The sequence below is a fragment of the Papio anubis genome, chromosome 18, assembly GCF_008728515.1.
Source record: "Papio anubis isolate 15944 chromosome 18, Panubis1.0, whole genome shotgun sequence".
Classification (NCBI taxonomy): Eukaryota; Metazoa; Chordata; class Mammalia; order Primates; family Cercopithecidae; genus Papio; species Papio anubis.
Window position 1 is genome coordinate 35,988,606 of NC_044993.1, and position 20,486 is coordinate 36,009,091.

Sequence of the window (20,486 nt, forward strand, 5' to 3'; positions counted from 1 at the left end):
CACCTGGCCTAAAATGATGTTTTAATGGAATTGGCAAAGGTGTTCAATGAGAAGAAATCCCAGTATGATAACTATGGTAGGTGGGATCTGAAGAAGTCAGTATTTATCAAACATTGAACAAGTCACATGACGAAACATCTAGTGACATTGAGCAATCATTATAGCATGCTTCTTCTATCAGTAAGAGTAAAAAAAGACAATTATAAATTCCAGGGGGAGAGGGAAACTACGCAACAAAGTCATGATTCAAATACAAAGCAAGCTAAAATGTAGTGTGATTTTAAGCTTTTCATGAAGTATAAAATCTTGACCTGACATGTGCAGTACTCCTCATTCATTGGCACTGGTTGGATGGTTATAGTAGATTACATTTTCTACCTATTAATTCCATCACTCTTATCTGGTTTTGCAATAAACAACACTTATATCAACGTCATTATGTACTGGCTTTCTAATTTCAGATCAACTTATAAGCGTGCTTGTCTTATCGAAATTACAGATCTGTATGTAAAGTTGTAAACCTCAATCATGTCAAAGTAATGATACGGCTGAAAGAGAACTTTAATTCCCCATACTACACACTAAAATTCAAGAGACTGTATCTATCAACTGGTTCTAAAGGAAAGTAATTAAGGAAATAAACCCCTAAAAGTAAAGGTTAACTAGCCAAATTTGGCAAGAGTGACAGGTAGTATCAGAACACTAATTCCATAACTTTTTTTTTTTTTTTTTGAGACAGGGTCTTGCTCTGTCACTTATGCTGGAGTGCAGTGTGTGATCACAGTTCCCTTCAGTCTCAACCTCCCGAGCTCAGGTGATCCTCCCACCTCAACCTCCCAAGTAGTTGCAACTATGGGTGTTTGCCACCATACCTGGCTTACCTGGCTTTTTTTTTTTTTTTCTTGTATTTTTTTTAGAAACAGAGTTTGCCATGTTGCCCAGGCTGGTCTCAAACTCCCGGGCTCCAGCAATCTGCCTGCTTCTAATTCTTAATGGATCAACAACCAAGAGTGCTTTAAGTTATTAGATAAAGAAATAAAAGTACAAGTATACATATGTTTAAGGGTTAGGGAGGTAATCAAAGAATAAAATGCAAATACAGTGAAAAGCAGTTACCTCTAAGGAATGGAACTTGGGGATAGGTGGAGTTTTTCACTTTCCATTTTAGATCTTCCTCAACTTTCCATTTTAAATCTTTCAATTTTTATTTCCTTGTGCGTGTAGTATTTTTATAATAAGAATAATATGAATGACATACTACCATAAAAAAATTTCCAGCACATACTAAGTACAAAAAACAAATACTAGAGTAATATTTATAATAAAGTATCATTTATGTTTTTTAAAAATACAGCAGCAGCAACATATATTTTAAATATGCCAACACAACTATATTTATGTTAAGGCTTACAAAGGACCAGATAGGAAAGCAAGGTGAAAAAGAATGTCTACATTTTATTTCATATAGTTCCACAAAGTTTGAATGAGAATACATGTGTGTTCACATATTAGTCATTTAATTATTTTTTTCCTTTTTTGGGGGGGCATGGGGACGGAGTCTCACTCTGTCACCCAGGCCGGAGTACAGTGGCGCAATCTTGACTCCCTGCAACCTCTGCCTCCCAGGTTCAAGCAATTATCACGCCTCAGCCTCCTGAGTAGCTGGGATTACAGGTGCATGCCACCACACCTGGCTAATTTTTTTTTTTTTTTTTTAAGTAGAGGCTGAGTATCACCATGTTGGCCAGGCTGGTCTCAAACTCCTGATCTCAAGTGATCCATCCGCCTCAGCCTCCCAAAGTGCTGGGATTACAGGCATGAGCCACCGCACCCGGCCATTTTTTCCTACATTTTTAAAGAAAAAGGATACCCTGACTGTATAATTAGTAGAGATAGCACGGGTCAGTGGAAGAAAGAATAGCTTTGGTCTCAGAAAAATTTGGACAAAAGCTTCACAACAGGTAGTGTCACCTTGAACAAGATATTATACTTCTCTAAGCTTTAGTTTCTTTTTTTTAAAGAGTTTTATTGAGATCTAACTCATATACCATATAATTCACTCATTTTAAATATCAAATTCTCCTTTGAGCAAGAGCTGCAAAAAGAAAAGAAAGAAAAAAGAAAGTATACAATTCAATGTATTTTAGTACGTTCAGAGTTGTGCAACCATCACCACAAACTAATTTTAGAGCATTTTCATAGCCTTAAAAGCAGCTCTGTACCCATTAGCAATCAATCTCCATTAATTTTTTTTTCTGGAAAAAAAAAGTGAGTGTCAGAATGAGAGTCTACTATTTAATAGTCCTGTAATAAGGAATAAATAAAAATACATCAAATCTGCCAGCATAATGCCTGGACCTTAGTAGGCACTCAAGACATGCATTTCAGGTAAAGTTCAAGACACCAAATGATAGAGAAATGAGCAAAAACCTGGATGTAACAAAAAAGTGTAAGAGGTAGATAAAGCCTTTCAAGTACTCAGGAGCCTGCTCAGATCCCTATCCTTCCAGTAAATTTCACAAGTCATGACCTTCTCCCTATTAAATACAAAAAAAAAAAAAAAAAATCAGGTATCAAGTAAAAAAGCACAAGTTTGAAAATGTCAGCATTTGGGGGCATATTTTAGAGTGAAAGTTTCAGAAGGAGAGATACATCCTCACCCCTGGAAAAAAAAAAAAAAAATTGAACACAAGAAGCAAACAGTGCAATTCCTGAGAAGATAACAAGAATACCAGAAGTTCATATTGGACAAGCAGTGGAAACTATACTGTCATGTTTCTACTTTTCAAAGTGAAAATAAACATGACAGGTGCTCATTTGGCTGTTCAAGCACTTTCCACTTAAATAGCAGTTCCTCAAGCTTACCAACTGCAGCCTGAAGTTATAATTTATTACTGGTTTCTGTATTATTCCCTTGCCTCGGCAGAAAGCAGAACATAGCACCTACATTTCAAGACCCATGAGAGGTAATAAAGTATAATTATTTTAAATTTATGATTAAGCCATAAATTATATGTACTTTTTACTTTAGTTGGTCATTCAGAGGTTGGGGAGGAAGGGAATGGGGTCAGAGAAAAAAGTAACAAAAGCTTTTTCCTTTGAATAAAATGTCTAAATCAGGGCACAACTGAGGGACACCTGGAGGATTTACAAAGATACCACAGTTTCCATGCTCAGTCCCAAGGGAGCTCCCGCTTAAGAGTCTAAACGCCTGGAGGCCTCTGTTCTTCCTGCTCACAGGGCTGGAGACTCCAATGAGAGTGGCCATGTTGAGTCAAAAAATAGAAGCATGGCAATTTACAGCTTAGACCACATCAAATATTTCTGTGCTCTGGTTCTTGCTGCCTCTAAGCCATAGGTAGTTCAAGGAAGGTGAACTTAATCTGTAAAAAACTACTGGCCAGGCTCTGAAAGTAAAGCTGGCCTCAACCAAAGTAAGACTGATTACTACAGGGCTCCGATAACCAACAGACGAGATGTTAACTCTTCTCACCCTTGAGAATCCATTGGTAAAACTTCCCTTTCTTGTAGTTCCTGTATGTGGCAAATACACATATGGAATGCTATTTTGCGAAGGTGACAAAACTGGGCGTGAAGCAGGATAAGAAAACAGCATTCAGCATTCTTCTATCACCCAGTCGTCTCATTGATTCTCCAATATGCCATGATCCAGTTCCCACTCTTCATAAGTCTGCACTTTCAAATTACAGCTTGCAAAGCCTATTCCCATATATTTTCTTATTTGTACTCCCAAAAACTCTGAGAAGGAAGAATCATTAAGCTCCCATTTTACAGTGAAGGCAGAGACTCAGAGAGGCACTAGCAATACACAGGCAATTGACAATGCGGTGAGTCTGGGACTCAGTTACCTGATAGAAATAATATGGTCCTTTCATTACTCTACCCTAAACTGTTGATGAGGTAAAGAAAAACCGAAAAAGAAGGGCTATGCATTTACATTTCTATTGCAGTTTTCTTTTTTCGCAGTGGAATTTTTACCTGGCAACTTAAGTTTTGAAACTGTTGATTGTTATAGTAACAACAAATCCTTGAAAGTGGGATTTAGTTGGGCTTAAGAAACAAAAGTAAATAGAGCAGAGAGAATAGAGTCATCAATGGTGACATGTAAAGAACAACAATAATAAATTAAGGGGGGAAAAAAGGGCTTTTGCCCCAAATGTTTACCTAGCACTCACCTTTGTCCTGAAACATCCCACCTCCACACCCAGCTCCTGGTTAATAAACATAATTTTGTTGATGTCCCTTGAACTGTATAATCTGTTCCACAAAAAACAAACCCACGGTTTGTCTCCAAGCCACTTTTAAGTCCCTAACTCCCTGGTTACATTCAGTCTATGGAAAACATCTGTGGCAAAGTAAATCATCCTACTCTGAGAAAGACCAGAGTGTTTTTTTTTTTCTCTGAGTGTGTTTTGAAGTCCTGGTTGGAAAATTAGTGAAAATTGTAAATCTGTTTGCAAATCTGGTCATGTCTAACTCTGAGATTAGGGCAAAGATTCCAATTTAAAAGTAAAACCGTGACAACCCCAGTTAAGCGTGTCCTCAGGCACTGCCAACAAGGACTTCACTCACTTCCATGGGCAGTGGATTTATTACAGGCACCCGACACGTTCCCCATCAGACACCCCTGGAGTATTTACTTGAGACAGCAGGGTTCAGCCTGCACTTCCTCTGCAGACCAATATATTATTATAAATTGAGCTAAACTGTTTCCTTTTCATAAGTGCTATGAAGTTCAGATTTCAGATATCAGCACGGGGCCGAAGTTCCTCCCTCTATGGGGCTCCTTGTGCTATTTGGACTTAAAAGTAAACAGAAAAGGCAGCATTAGACCATGGTTGCCTTTACTTTTGAATTTTTTAAAAAAGAATCTTCCTTTAGGAAGACTCATTTCAGAAATCAAATATGACATCCTAATAAAAATATATATTCTAAGTGCAGACTTTGGGATATACTGTGCTGTGTTTGGCACAGTTCAGTAGGATACCAACTATTATCACCTACATCTAAAAATAAGACATGGGAAATCAAGAGTAGATTTTATATTATGTCTTAGATATCAGCTCCTATAAAATAACACTAACTTCTTCTGTTTATCATGCACAATAGCTCAGGGGACCCAATGTATATTTTACAGTGTATACTCATTATAACACAAAAATCCAATGAATAATGTCATTATTTAAAATTTTCATTAAAATCCAGTTCTTTTTTTTTTTTTTTTGAGACGGAGTTTCCCTCTTGTTGCCCAGACTGGAGTGCAATGGCATGATCTTGGCTCACTGCAACCTCCGCCTCCCAGGTTCAAGCAATTCTCCTGCCTCAGCCTCCGGAGTAGCTGGGATTACAGGCATCCACCACCACACCCGGCTACATTTTGTATTTTTAGTAGTGACAGGGTTTCATCATGTTGGCCAGGCTGGTCTCAAACTCTTGACCTCAGGTGATCCGCCCACCTCAGCCTCCCAAAGTGCGGGGATTACAGGTGTGAGCCACTGCGCCCGGCCTATAATCCAGTTCTTAAACCCCAAGAAACCCAAAACCTTAAGAAGAATAGAAAAGAAACAAGCAGAATATCATTAACTTCTTTTCTTCCCTTTCTGAACAATTTAGTCTTAAAGCCATTAGGTGAGACAGAGGCATCATGCCAGGTGGGAAGAAGGCGGCACAGGAACCCTGAGCAGGGTTCAGTGGGGAGTAGGGTGAGGAAGGCATCCCTAAGGGAGAAGGAGGGGTGGCCTGACATGGAATGGCAGACTCCAAGTGGGATAAGATGACAAGATACAATCCATGCTTCTTACTAGCTGTGCGGCCATGGTTAAGTAACTACATAAATTTAACCTCAATTTATTCTTTTGCAGTATAGCTAATATTTGCTTCTCAGGATTGCTGAGAAGATTAAAAGAATGTTTGTCATTAATTCCCAGTAAATCTGGTTTTTATTCATATTACTACTATAATTCCAGACACATACGTACAGAAAAAGACTGAAAAGAAATATATTAAATCAGGCGTTAACATGATTTTTATATTCTTTCTTCATTTCAGACTTTCTTTTTTTTTCCAGAGTTTTTTTCTCAAATAAGCACACATTGCTTTTTTAATCAGAAAAGAACACATAAGATGTTATTAAATATATGGAATACAGCTGAATTTTTAGAGTACTTATATACTTTTTTTTTTTTTTTTTTTTTTTTTTTTTTTTGAGACTGAGTCTTGCTCTGTTGCTCAAGCCGGAGTGCAGTGGTGCAATCTCGGCTCCCTGCAACCTCCACCTCCCGGGTTCAAGCAATTCTCATGCCTCAGCCTCCCAAGTAGCTGGGATTACAGGCATGCACCACTACACCCAGCTAATTTTTGTATTTTCAGCGAAGACAGGAGGTTTCATCAAGTTGGCCAGGCTGGTCTCAAACTCCTGACCTCAGGTGTTCCACCTGCCTCGGCCTCCCAAAGTGCTGGGATTATAGGTGTGAGCCACAGCACCCAGCCACTTTTATATTTTAAAAAATTTAAAAGCTATTTTAAAAGATAACATTCTGGCTCTTATTTCTTTGAAAGATACACATTGCTAATAGAAACTTCTGAACAAAGTATCCAAAGGAAAGTGATTTATTGGCTGATACTAATATCTATTAAGACTCAGGCCGAATATCTGTATTTGGGTGGTACAAAAAAAGATGAAATAATGTTTACCTACAAATGAAACTCAATGATGGGGTAGGGACTTTAAAAGATAAACTTACTTCCTGAGATCAGGCAGGAGAGACAGTAGGGAAGAAAGAACCTTAACACTAAAACCATTCCCACATAGAGATTTCAGTGTACTGGGATCAGGTTGAAATAGCCTCATTTAGAGTAGGAAAAGCACTGCATAAGATGCCTGCCACCCATTCTGGTCCCTGTTCTATCTCATAACTGAGTGACTTTAGGAAGATCACTTAAAAGATGAACAATCTCTGCCATCTCCCTCACAAAGCTGACAGGAGATTGGGGCTGCCTGTGTGAAACTGATGTGTAAACTGCAAAGCAATGTTCACATGGAAGGCAAGAGATGAAGGGCATACTTAGATCAGTGTTCAAGAAATGAAGGAATCTCCTCATGAGAAGAATTTAAGAGGTAAAGGGACATTGCACTAAGCGCCATTAAATCACACTACTTGAAAGAGTCCCTACACAATGATCCCCCAATCCTCCTGCAGACGTTACGGAGAAAGTCTCAGACTGGTACCACTATACAGTTAACACCTCTCTGTTACTAATCTCCTCTCTTAAGAAACACAGAATAGGACTCAGACTCAGGATCTCCAGCAAACAAAAGTAGCAGGCCCTTAGTACTGTTTTGGTTTCTCTATATTTATATTTCTAAAGCCCTTCTAATTATTCCTAGTGATACTGGATTTCCATTTAAGATAGTGATGTAAAATCTCCTTTTAAAATAAATTCAATTCAGTGAAAGATTAAAGGTTACTTTACTTAGGCAGAAGTACACCAATGTGACCAAAACCTTGAAGCTGATACGCAATGAGCTTCAATTGGGAAAATGCTTAGTGGCAGGTACTCCGAATTCTCAAAAGGCAAGAACCAAGATTCATCCACCTCCAATATCTCCCCTGGAACCTTACACAGTACCTGGAATATAGCGGACTCTAAAATACCCAATCAACTGGAAATCAACTCTTATCATAAATACTGGGCTTCAGCCCTGGTTCTTCCTGGCTCCAAAAGCAACATATGAGTAGATTTCTCCAGATAGACAGGAATGAGATAAACCCCAAATTATCAGGAACTAGAGCCAAGTAGAGAATAAACCCCGAGAAGCTTTGTGAGTAAAAAAGGATACTGTTTACACATCGTGCATTGGAAAACAAGTAGAAAGTCCAAAAATAAAATTAAAAACTTACAGCAAAGAAAAAAACAAAGCCTCACAAACTCCACATCTTCAGCTGGCCTAACCACAGCTGAGATATTGCTTCCCAAAGAACTAAATGACAAGTTGAGAGAAAGGCCCCATTGTCAGGTCAGCTGTTCCTGAGAAGAAACAACATTCAAAACTAGGAAAAAAAAAAAAAAAGAAAAACAAAACTCTACTAAAAACTAATACAGACAGGAAAGTATTTTTTAAAGCTATAATTTGACTTGGATAATTCAATACCTTTGATAAAGAATCCAGAAAATTGTTTAGCATATTTGAGGAACTCTGCATCTACATAGAATAAAAAGAAAAACAACTTTTAAAAATTTAGGGCCGGGCATGGTGACTCACACCTGTAATCCCAGCACTTTTGGAGACGAAGGCGGGTGGATCACCTGAGGTCAGGAGTTCGAGACCAGGTTGGCCAACGTGGTGAAACCCTGTCTTTACTAAAAATACAAAAGTTAACTGGGTGTGGTGGTGTGTGCCTGTAGTCCCAGCTACTTGGGAGGCTGAGGAAGGAGAATCACTTGAACCCGGGAGGTGGAAATGGCAATGAGCAGAGATTGCACCACTGCACTCCAGCCTGGGCAACAAGAGTGAAGCTCCATCTCAAAAAAAAGAAAAAAAAAAAATTTTAGCAATATCTCAAAAAAGAAAAACCTAGTTACATGTTCTTATAAAGAAGTTTCACTATTAATATAAAATACTCCAAAAGTTTATTTCATAAGACATATTCAAAATATATATCCAATAATCTAAATTTAGACACTAGAGTCTCAATATAATTTTGATTTTCCAAAGATTACCAAGCATGAAATAGCAGTCTCCTTGGTGAAGGGGTATTGCCAAACCAGGTGTCTCTATGTCCCATGAGATCTTAAAACCAACATGCCAAATATCAGGATCTCTGCCTTCGAAATGAGAGTCGTCATCACTTTCCTCTTCAGGGCCTGCCAAAAGAGAAGAAAATGATCAGAAAGGAAATGTTTAATCTAAGCTTCTGAATTTTATAACTGCTATTTTAGAAAGAATTGACATTTTAATAAAATACGAATATTAAATGGAATATATCTTCCCTTTATGTCATATTTTTTAAAAGATATTCTAGCTTATTTTTAACATGTCATTAATTTTTTCATCAAGAAACCTTAAATAGGCCAAGTGTGGAGGCTCACGCCTATAATCCCAGCACTTTGGGAGACCAAGGGGTAGGATCGCTTAAAGTTGGGCATTCAAGACCAGCCTGGGCAACAAATCAAGACCCATCTCTATTTTAAAATTTTGTTTTACTTTTTAAAAATAAAAAATAGATGTAAAGAGAAATCATGTTCTTAGGAAGTAAGACTGAACATCACAGAAATGTCAGTACTTTCTAAATTCATCTAGAAATTTGACATAATATAAATAAAAAGACCAAAGGGATCGTTTTTTAGATGAGTGGGGTTAGCAACTAGAAAAGCTGTTTCTATAATACACATGGAAATATAAACAAAAAGAATAGCCAAGGAATGTTTTTCTAAATATATAAAGAGCAACAATACATCAATAAGATAAAGGCCAATAGACAAATTAAAAACTGAGCATGTTATAAAGACACAGTATATAAAAGGAAATAAAACTAGCTCATAAACATATAAAAATATGTTCCAATTTATTCACATAAAAGAAATGCATGTTAAAGCCAAAAAGAGGTAAACTTTCACCTATCAAATCAGAAAACATCAGTTTGAAAACAATACAGTGTTAGTAAGAGTACAGTAAAATGGCACACTCACACTCTCTGTAGAGGACAATTTGGCAATACTATCAAAATTACAAATGCATAAGCTCTTTGACTCTTATAGAAATTGCACTTTTAGGAATGTATACGAAAAGTCCTACTTTCAGGGGTTGTAAAATGACTGTTGAGCAAGTATATTTATTGTAGTATTGCTTGTAAGAGCAAAAGATCAGAAATTACTCAAATGTTCATCAGTAGGTTTCTGGGTAAATAAATTTTGATCTCTCCAGACAATAAAATACTACGTAGTCACCAAAAATAATATGACTATATACAGACATGGAACTATCTAATATATTTGCAGAGAAAAAAATAAATAGGCTATACTCATATTGAAAACAAAGTACAGGCTGGGTGCAGTGGCTCACACCTGTAATCCCAGAACTTTGGGAGGCCAAGGCAAGAGGATTGCTTGAGCTGATAAGTTCAAGGCCACCCTGGACAACACGGTGAAACCCTATCTCTACAAAAAGTAAAAAAAAAATTAGTGGGCCATGGTGGCACCTGCCTGTGGCTCCAGCTACTCAGGAGGTTGAGGTGGGAGGATTGCTGGAGCCTGGGAGGTCGAAGCTGCAGTGAGTTGTGATTGCACCACTGCACTCAATTCTAGGCAACAGAGTGAGGCTCTGTCTCAAAATAAATATAAATAAATAAATAAATATCAAGCACATATAATATTTCTGGAAGGATACTCAAGACTGATTTTTCTGGAAGGATAATAATATAATATTTATAATACTTCTGGAAGGATACACAAGACTGGAATACAACATTTCTGAAAGGATACTCAAGACTGATTTTTCTGGGGTACAAGAGTGGGAGACATACTAAAAAAAGTAGAAGGTATACACGCTATGATTTGCCTATAATCACAGCCCTGCAGGAAAAACCCTATATGAAAACTTTTAAAAGTTAATTTAACAATTATTTATTGAGCACTTACTATTTACTGGGCACTGTGCCAGGCATGTGGGATATGTCAGTGACTGAAACAGAGCTATGCTCCACTGGAGCTTTTCCTTTTAGTGGAGCTGTAAATGTGCATCACTGATTACCATGAAGGGGACATTTTAAATTGAAATTCCATCAGACTTTAAACTGCTGTACTAGACTCTGATCTTCCAGGGCAGAGTCTGTTTTTCTGTTTCATCCACAATTATAGCCCTAGTGATTGGCACAGAGAAGGCATTCAATGAACACCGTGGCTTGCTTAAACAAAATGTTCTTTTAGATCACACCATTCACAGTCCTTGTGCTAGATGGCAGGGAAAGAAAATGTTAATTTGGAAGAAAAAAACAAAAATGCCTCAAATTTAAAACCAAAGGACATAAGAAAGCATGGCATTGCTGCTAAACTAGTACAGTCCTCAGTATTAAAGAAGTTTAGAGAAGACAGAGGTTCAACGACAGAATTAGAGCAGAACTCTTACAGAAGGTCAAACCTGAAAGACAACAGTGTTTAGACTGGCAGAGGGTAGAAGAAGTAATGCAGGAAGACAAAAAGATGCAAAGCTTTCAAAATGGCCAATAAAGCATGCTTTCCTTGGGCTGTATCATGTACATATCACATAAACAATTTAAAAAATACATGCATCCCAGATGGCACCTAAATTCTGAATGTCGTACTCTACCACCAACCGTGCAGAAGGGTCAAAGGCAGTGAAAGGAAGGAAAAAAAGAAACTCCCCTTTATAACTATTCATTTGCATTAATTTGCACTAGGCATGCTGAAAATGAACAAATCAGAAAGCCACGTTCATGGTCTCTGTAAGGAAGGAATGCTGCTAAGTGACTTTTAAGGACACATTTTACTTTGGATACTCTTTAGTCCCCTTAGTTTGGTCTAAAATCTAACACTGCCATATTAACAGAATCTTACCTTTTTTCATACCTGCCATTCTAATACATGTTTTCTCAAGTACTTTTTAATTAAGAGCATCTTTTAACTGGGTTTTTCTTTTTTAAAGAATAACAATAAAAGTCCAAAGTCATTTCCTAGGTTAATTAAAAAAACATTTTTTTAGAAACCTCTAGAATGGGAATGATGAATACCTTTATATCAGGGGACATGACTGACTGGCTGGTTGCAGCTTTTTAGAGCCCTAGTGAAGAAATCTGAAACTTTCTCTTAGCTCAGCAGGAAAGAGTGTTATGATCAATTACTGATGTCTGTCATGGGCACTACAAGGGTTAGTGAGTGGCAGCACCAGTGCTAGACATTTGCTATCCATGTCTGATGACATTCTACAGGCACTTCTTATTGACACATAATACACTGTTAACACTTGAAAATACCAGAATTTGCTAACTAGAGCTCGTGGACCAGAAAAGGACTCACAAAGGTGTGTAGCTTGACCTGAACCATATTTCTTTAACAAATCTAAATGAGTTGCCAACTGATAAAAGGACTTTGCCTAAAAATCCAAATTCCCAGCTACCCTTGAATTACAAGATCTGGTATCACTGAGCCAGTCACAAGTGGCTATAGGGAAGAAGTAGCTGACCATTTTAGACAAGGATGTGACCTTTGCTAGTCACAGTCCCCACAGCCACTTCACTTTACTCATTTGAGGTACCTGCCCAACCACAGCAAAGTCTGTGACCCTTGCTCAAGAGCTGGGTTGCAGAGATCACAGGCAAATCAGTCCCATGACCTGCTTTTGTAAAATAAAGTTTAACCACAACACAGTCATGCCCATTCATTTACATAAATGGCTGCTTTCACACAGACAGCGAGGTTGAGTAGATAAGACACAGACTGTAAGACCCACAAAGCCAAAACTACTTATTTCTGGCCTTTTACAAAAAAAAGTTGCCCTCACCCCTGTTCAAAAGTCTTGATATTTGTGATTTGATGTCTACTGCACATTTTAGTAAAGAAGTTGAGGCTGCATAAAATAGTTCTGATGTAATGTGACTAATACCTAATAATGTAACATGACTAATGACAGCATACAACATAATAATTAATGCTAAATTAATTGATATCCAGATCACTTTAGCAAAAGAAAATGATATAAAAATTATCTTTATATTTGTGATAACCCAAGACTTGGCTGCTTCATTCTAGGGGGGCCCTAATGATGACAGATATAGCAAACAGCACAAGAAAATAAAAAGGAAATATTTTAGGAAAGTTTTGCACATGTCCCTTTCTGGTCAAATCAACTATAACTTCTACCATTGAAGTCCACACAAAATTAAAAAGAAATAAAAAGGGCCGCACGGTGGCTCACACCTGTAATCCCAGGACTTTGGGAGGCCGAGGCGGGCGGATCACGAGATTAGGAGATTGAGACCATCCTGGCCAACATGGTGAAACTCCATCTCTATTAAAAATACAAAAATTAGCCGGGCGCGGTGGCTCACGCCTGTAATCCCAGCACTTTGGGAGGCCGAGGCGGGCGGATCACAAGGTCAGGAGATCGAGACCACAGTGAAACCCCATCTCTACTAAAAATACAAAAAAAAATTAGCCGGGCGCGGTGGCGGGCGCCTGTAGTCCCAGCTACTCAGGAGGCTGAGGCAGGAGAATGGCGTGAACCCGGGAGGCGGAGCTTGCAGTGAGCCGAGATCGCGCCACCGCCCCCCCGCCTGGGCGAAAGGGGGAGACCCCGTCCTGCAAAAAAAAAAAAAAAAAAAATACAAAAATTAGTTGGGTGTGGTGGCACGTGCCTGTAATCCCAGCTACTTAGGAGGCTGAGGCAGGAGAATCGCTTGAATCCAGAAGGTGGAGGTTGCAGTGAGCTGAGATCACACCACTGCACTCCAGCCTAGTGACATAGCAAGACTCCGTCTTAAGAAAAAAAAAAAAAAAGAAAGAAAAGAAATAAAAAGAAAACCATTATAATGACTTCAAAAAGAAATCATTTTAAAACTACAAGGAACAGTTTCAGGAAGTTTTAATGCCACTGCGTGTGGACAGTCTAATAAGTGGGAATCTTTATAGTGTAACAGTCTGCTTGACTACTGTCCCTTCTAACTTTCATCCTGGTACTCTTCTCAATGTGGCATCAATAAAGACAATCAGAGACAATAATTGCAATTAGTCTTTCTCGATGTCTCCCCAAAATCCAGCACTTTTGAAATCTGCTCATTAAAATGATATTTTGGTGAGAGTTTTTCCCTTCCTTGGGCTGTGTAGGGAAGAGGGAAGTTTTATGTCTGATAAACTTTTTATTGTTAAATATAGTGTTCTTACTTCTCAATGAAATCAGCTTGTAATTACCTATAGCAACTGTAACTGATTACTCTTGCCCCATGTTCTTTTGGTAACAAGCAGAGGCAACAGGTTCTTACTTGCCTTTAAGCCTCAATAAAATTAAAAAGATTTTAAGTACCTCAGTGTGTTTGGTGCACTCCCAGCTCCCACTAACCAAACTGTTAAATAAGTAGAAGATGTGACAAAATACAAAAGACTGTTGTTTGAAAGTCAAGTTTAAATTGTCCAAGACTTCCCCCCAAAATTAACCAATTCAATGTTTTATGCCAGCTAATTTTTGAGAAAATATTCTATATAATAAAGGACAAAATATTTTGTTTACATTTCTAATTATAACCACTGCTCTATAAGAAACAAAGACAGAAGCCAGAGTATGACAGTAGAGACTATGGTGATACTCGAATAAAATATATCACAAAAAGTTTTGTACCATATTTAATAACATACATAATAGTGTATGTCAAGAACTTCCCTCATAGGTTCAGTACATATTCATCATCACCATACATTTAAATAGCCCTTTTTTTGTTTTTTGAGACTAAAGTCTCGCTCTGTCGCCCAGGCTGGAGTGCAGTGTTGCAATCTTGGCTCACTGTAATCTCCGCCTCCCAGGTTCAAGTGATTCTCCTGCCTCAGCCTCCTGAGTGGTGGGGATTACAGGCATACGCCACCACATCTGGCTAATTTTTTTTGTTAAAAATAGCCCTATTTCTTATTCTCTATTTTCTATTTCCTTAGCCAAGAGCTAAGATATAAAAGATTCTCAGCTGGGTGCGGTGGTTCATACTTGTAACCCCAGCACTTTGGGAGGCTGAGGCAGGCGGATCACCTGAAGTCAGGAGTTCAAGACCAGCCTGGCCAACATGGTGAAATCCTGTGTCTACTAAAAATACAAAAATTAGCTGGGTGTGGTGGCACATGCCTGTAATCCCAGCTACTCGGGAGGGTGAGGCAGGAGAATTGCTTGAACCTGGGAGGCGGAGGTTGCAATGAACCGAGATTGTGCCACTGCACTCTAGCCTGGGTGACACAGCAAGACTCCATCTCCAAAAAAAAAAAAGAAAGATTCCCACCCTTGTGATTTCTTCCTCTGTTGCCTTAACTCCACACCTAGAGGAGCTTTAAAAGGCCGGTCCCTTCCTACCCATGTCACAGATCTTGAGGTAGGAGAAACTCACAAGTTGTAGATGGCCAGCTGGTACCATGGAGTCTAATGATGCCTTATCTGTCCAGTGCTGATCTTTGACATTCTCATGTCTGGGATGGGAAACCCATTTTGTAGAATGAAGGGAGACAGAAGGCGAAAGGGGAAAATGTGACATAGGGAAGACACATTCTAGGAGGGAAATGGTATGGTGTGTGTATAAGAGCACAATCAATTCCCAACTGCAAGAGTGTCATATGAATGACATGAACTTGCAAGAGAAAAGCCTGGAGAGGTGGGAGGAGACCAGGACATGGGTTTATGAACCATAGGAAAGAATCTAGAACTTACACTGAGGCTACTGACAGACACTAGCCTTTTTCACCAGTCAGATCTCTTTTCAGAATGATCTCCCTAGAAGGTACGAGCTTCTTTGTGCATAATTACTACACTTTTTCTAGACAGGTTCCCAACGTAGTAACAAACGGGTACTGTATAAGCCAGAGAGCATTTAGGAAACACAGCTGATGGACTACATCACTAGGAAAGAAAGGTTAGCCAAGGAGAAGCCTCCCTGCCAGAGTTCCAGAGTTTGGAAATGCTTTCCTTAATGGGTTGCAAGAAACAGGGAGTCAAGCTTGCTGCTAACACAGCACACACTCCTTCTCTGTCATGGAGCAATGAATGCTCTGAAGAAATGGAGAATTTAGAAAAGTCTGAAGGGGTGGGGAAAAAAAAAAAAACCCAAAAAACTGATCATTCCCAGCTCAGAATCTATAACAAGAAGCTGCTCTCAGATGCCTCGAAACAAGCAATTCAAGATAAACGTAGTCCCTTGACACAGATAAATTGTAAAATTAATCATAAGTTTTCTAGGATTTCAGGCAAAATATTGAAAACTGTTTACAGAAAAATCTAGAGCCCTTCAACATGATGTCTGGCTCTGTCAGCTTTCAGGTTAAGCATTTGGGGAAAAAAATTAAGATAAAAATATTCACATACAAAGGAGAACCTCATTACATCATGTTTCATGGACTTGGGAGAAAAACTGAAAGTATGAAAAGGAGAGAAAAACTGATATGGGGGCCCTTAGCTAAAGCTTCAAAATCACTGTATTATCCGAAGTACAATATAAAATCAGGTAAGGAAGCAGAGATACTTCTCAAACAATATTCTCCAAACCAGAGCTTCTAACAGTAGAGGTTTCAATTCCTTGGGCAACCTCAGGAAGGTATGAAGAGAGTTGTGAAGATTCACAGGAAACCCTTACATTGTAAATAACACAGAAACCAGAACCGAACTGGGTTAATCAAAGAGGGTCATTATTTGTTCATCTAGCTTCAGGTAAAGCTTGATCCAGAGTTCAAAGTACACACCCAATACCCAGTTTCTCTCCTCCCCAAAGCTCATGAAAAAGAGAGAGTGGCCACAGAAGCTAGGGGCAGTCATTGGGGGGCCATGAGCTTTAGAATGGCCAAAAGAGGAAGGGGAAGAAATTTGAAACTGATCACATCATTACTGTTGGAACAAGGTCCACTTGAAGTCAGTGAGACCCCTGTTCTTAGGATGAAGTGAGATAATTCCTTACCTTTTTAAATTAAGCCTGTTTAGGTCTGTAATTGTTATTTGCTATCAAAAGAATCCTAACACTAAACAGAGACTGCAGTTGCAGAAATCACAGAGTTACTGAACAGTGGCCACGATGTAAGAATAGTACAAACGCCTGAAGAACAACAAATACTTAACTGATTTGGGGCAAAAAATACTCATTTGCCACTATATGCAGATACAAAGAAGGATGAAGACACAAATTACATCTTTAAGGAGCTTACAAGTTTACAAGTCTAATTCAAACACACATAAAACGATTTATGGCCTTAGAAGTCAGGAGAGTGTTTACTGTTGTGGGGAACCAGACACTGGAAGGGAGCACTTCTAGAACACTGATATGTTTCATTTCTTGACCAGGGTGCTAGGTACACAGATATGTTTACTTTATGGCAATTCTTCAAGCTGTATGTTTATGATATATGTTATATTTCAATACTGAAAATTCAATAGACAGGCCAGGCACAGTGGCTCATGCCTGTAATCTCAGCACTTTAGGAGGCTGAGGTGGCCAGATCACCTGAAGTCAGGAATTTGAGACCAGCCTGGCCAACACGGTGAAACCTTGTCTCTACTAAAACTGCAAAAATTTGCTGGGCATGGTGGCCTGCACCTGTCATCCCAGCACCTGTTATGCCGCAGGAGGCTGCGGCAGGAGAATCACTCGAACCTGGGAGGCAGAGGTTGCAGTGAGCCAAGTGCCATTGCACACCAGCCTGGGTGACAAGAGCAAAACTCCATCAAGGAAAAAAAAAAATCAATAGACAAGTTGGAAGTTAAGAAAATCTCCCAGATATTAAACTAAAAAACAAATATAAAGATTGAAAATAAGGGAATAAACAGGAAAACTAGAGGAAGAGTCCAGAAGGTTAACTAAATCATACGGATTCCAAAGAGATGAGAAAACTGGAGAGGAAGAAATAACTAACAAAGCAGTTCAAGAAAATGTCCAACAGTTGAAGGGCTGATTGAAAGCCCTACACAATGGGAGTAAAATGAGTGAAAAATTTCACTGTGAAATTGTAAAACATTCAAAAAAAGATCCAACAAAAAAAAAGCGACATAAAAGCTGAAGAAAAATTCAGAACTCTTAACATGAACTCTGTCAGACAAAAGACAGTAATGCAATGTCACTAGGATTCTGAAAAAAATATTATTTCCTACCAAGATTTTCATACTGGAAGAACCTATACACGCCAAGGTGGAATAAAGATCATTGAAGACATTTAACGTCTTAACAATTTACCTCCTAAGCATCCTTTCTGAAGAAACCATTGCAGCACATGCTCCACCAAAATAAGAAAACAGTAAAGAAAGAGCGAGGCCAGGATGCAGGAATGTGAGGAGTCCACAAAAGAGAGAAGTAAGGGAATCAGCTGGATTACAATGAAGAGATCACAGAAGGGGATCCCCATGCATCAGGCATAGAACGCCAGATTGGAGCAGACAAGAAGACTCTGGAAGACATTGCTCCAAGAAAATGAAACAGACAGAATATCTGATGGTTCTGAAGTTCTTGAGAAGAGGAGATTTGGTAGAGAGCAAGGGATTTAATTAGTCGAAACTACGTAGAAAACTACATAGAAAACTATACAAATATACAAAAAACAAGACTACTATTAATACAAGAAAAAAAGTTGAAAAGAAAAGGATAACAGATCACAGATTCTGGAAGGCATTCTTATGTATATAATAACTATAAAGGCTGAATAGTGATACAATCAAAATTACAGTAAACCTATAATGGGAATCAGAAGCATGCACATGTGTAGGCAGGCAGGGAGAAAGAAGAGAGCTAAGTAAATCTTCACCTTCCATATCAGGAAGCCAATATATAATGTTCAAAACAATATAAGTATGTTATCAACTACCAAAAGCATTACCTGAAAGAAAAGAGTAGAAATGATTGCCGGTGGAAATGAAAATGGGAAGAAAAGGTGTAAATAACTCCTGCATTTTTTTTTCCTTAACAAACCTTATAGAAATTTTTGACTTGCAAAAATTATATGAATAATTTTGATAAAAGCTAAAAATAACAGTATTGAATGCTTACTACGTTCTAATTACTGCTGTTATGTTCTTAGCACTTTACAGGTGTTTAATTCTCACAATCTTGAGGTGGATACAGCTCCGATCACTATTTTACAGACAAGAAAACTGAGTCACAAAGGATTTAAGTAACTTGCTTAAGGTCCCATAGCTAATTAATACCAATACGAATGATGTCATTCAATAGTACAGAATTTAAGTGCCTAATCAATGTCATGGACAGTAAAGTCTATTCCACTGTTCTGTGATCCCTTGCTCATCACATTAATATATCATTAAAAGTTCAGCTATCCTTGAAGAAAATATTTGCAAGTCATATATCTGATAAGGAATTAATATCTAGAATACATAAGGAACTCACAAAACTCAACAACTAAAAAACAGCCAAATTCAAAAATGGGCAAACAACTTGAATAGACATGTCTCCAAAGAAGATATATAAATGGCTAAGAACATGAAAAGATGTTCAACGTCATTAATCATTAGGAAAATGCATATCAAAACCACAAGGAAATACCACTTCATACCCATTAGGATGGCTGTTATCAAAAAACAGGGAACAGTAGACAGGGACAGTAACAGTAACAGCAACAGTAAGCATTGGCATAGATGTGGAGAAATTAGAACCCTTGTGCATTGTCAGCGAGAAAGTAAAACAGTTCAGTCACTGTAGAAAACAGTATAGCAGTTCCTCAAAAATGTCAACAGAGACCTATCATTTGATCCAGCAATCCTACACAAAAGTACATACACAAAAGTATATACACAAAAAAAGTATATACACAAAAGTACTGAAAGCGGAGACTCACACAGATATTTGTATACCAATGTTCACAGCAACTTTATCCACCATAGCCAAAAGATGGGTATTATGAATAGCCAATGGATGACTTGATCAACAAAATGTGGTATATTCATACAATGGAATATTATTCATCTTTAAAAAGGAATTAAATTCTGATACATGCCATAACATGGATGAATCTTGAGGACATTATGTTAAGTAAAATGATTGTATGAGTTTGTTTTCCTGCTGCTCATAAAGACATATCCGAAACTGGAAACAAAAAGAGGTTTAATAGGACTTACAGTACCACATGGCTTGGAGGCCTCTGAATCATGGTGGGAGGCAAAAGGCCTTCTTACATGGCAGCAGCAAGAGAAAATGAGAAGGAAGCAAAAGCGGAAACCCCTGATAAACCCACCAGATCTCGTGAGACTTATTCACTATCAAGAGAATAACCTGGCAAAGACCAGCCTCATGATTCAACCATTTCCTCCTTGGTCCCTCCTACAACATGTGGGAATTCTGGGAGATACAATTCAAGTTGATATTTGGCCAGGGACGCAGCCGAACCATATCAATAATCTAGACACAAAAGGACAACTATCATATGATTCCACTTACATGAGGTACCTAGAATAGTCAAATATAATATAGACAGAAAGCAGAACAGTGGTTACCAGGAAATGGGGGAAGGAGAAAGGGGGAGTAATTGTTTAAATGGGTACAGAGATTCGGTGTGGGATGATGCTTAATGCCACTCAACTGTACAGTTAATACGGTTATAATGCTTAATTTTATGTATATTTTATTGCAATAAAAAAGGATAAAAGGGAATGAGCTACTGATATACATAACAACATGGATGAATCTCAAAATAACTATGCTAAGTTAAAGAATCCAGACCAAAAAAAGTGCACATATATAATTCCATCTGTTTAAAATTCTAGGAAATGCCAACTC

At 38.2% G+C, this 20,486-nt stretch overlaps 1 protein-coding gene across 6 annotated transcripts in view; it reads right to left on the reverse strand.

Moving 5' to 3' along the window:
* FTO (FTO alpha-ketoglutarate dependent dioxygenase) overlaps positions 1 to 20,486 on the reverse strand; it is a 440,820-nt gene that overhangs the window by 296,649 nt on the left and 123,685 nt on the right. For all 6 annotated transcript variants that reach the window (XM_031658246.1, XM_009196443.4, XM_003916875.4 and 3 more), the window contains exon 4: positions 8,743 to 8,886. In XM_031658246.1, coding sequence (XP_031514106.1) covers positions 8,743 to 8,886 — 144 coding nt within the window. The remainder of the gene's footprint in view (positions 1 to 8,742; positions 8,887 to 20,486) is intronic.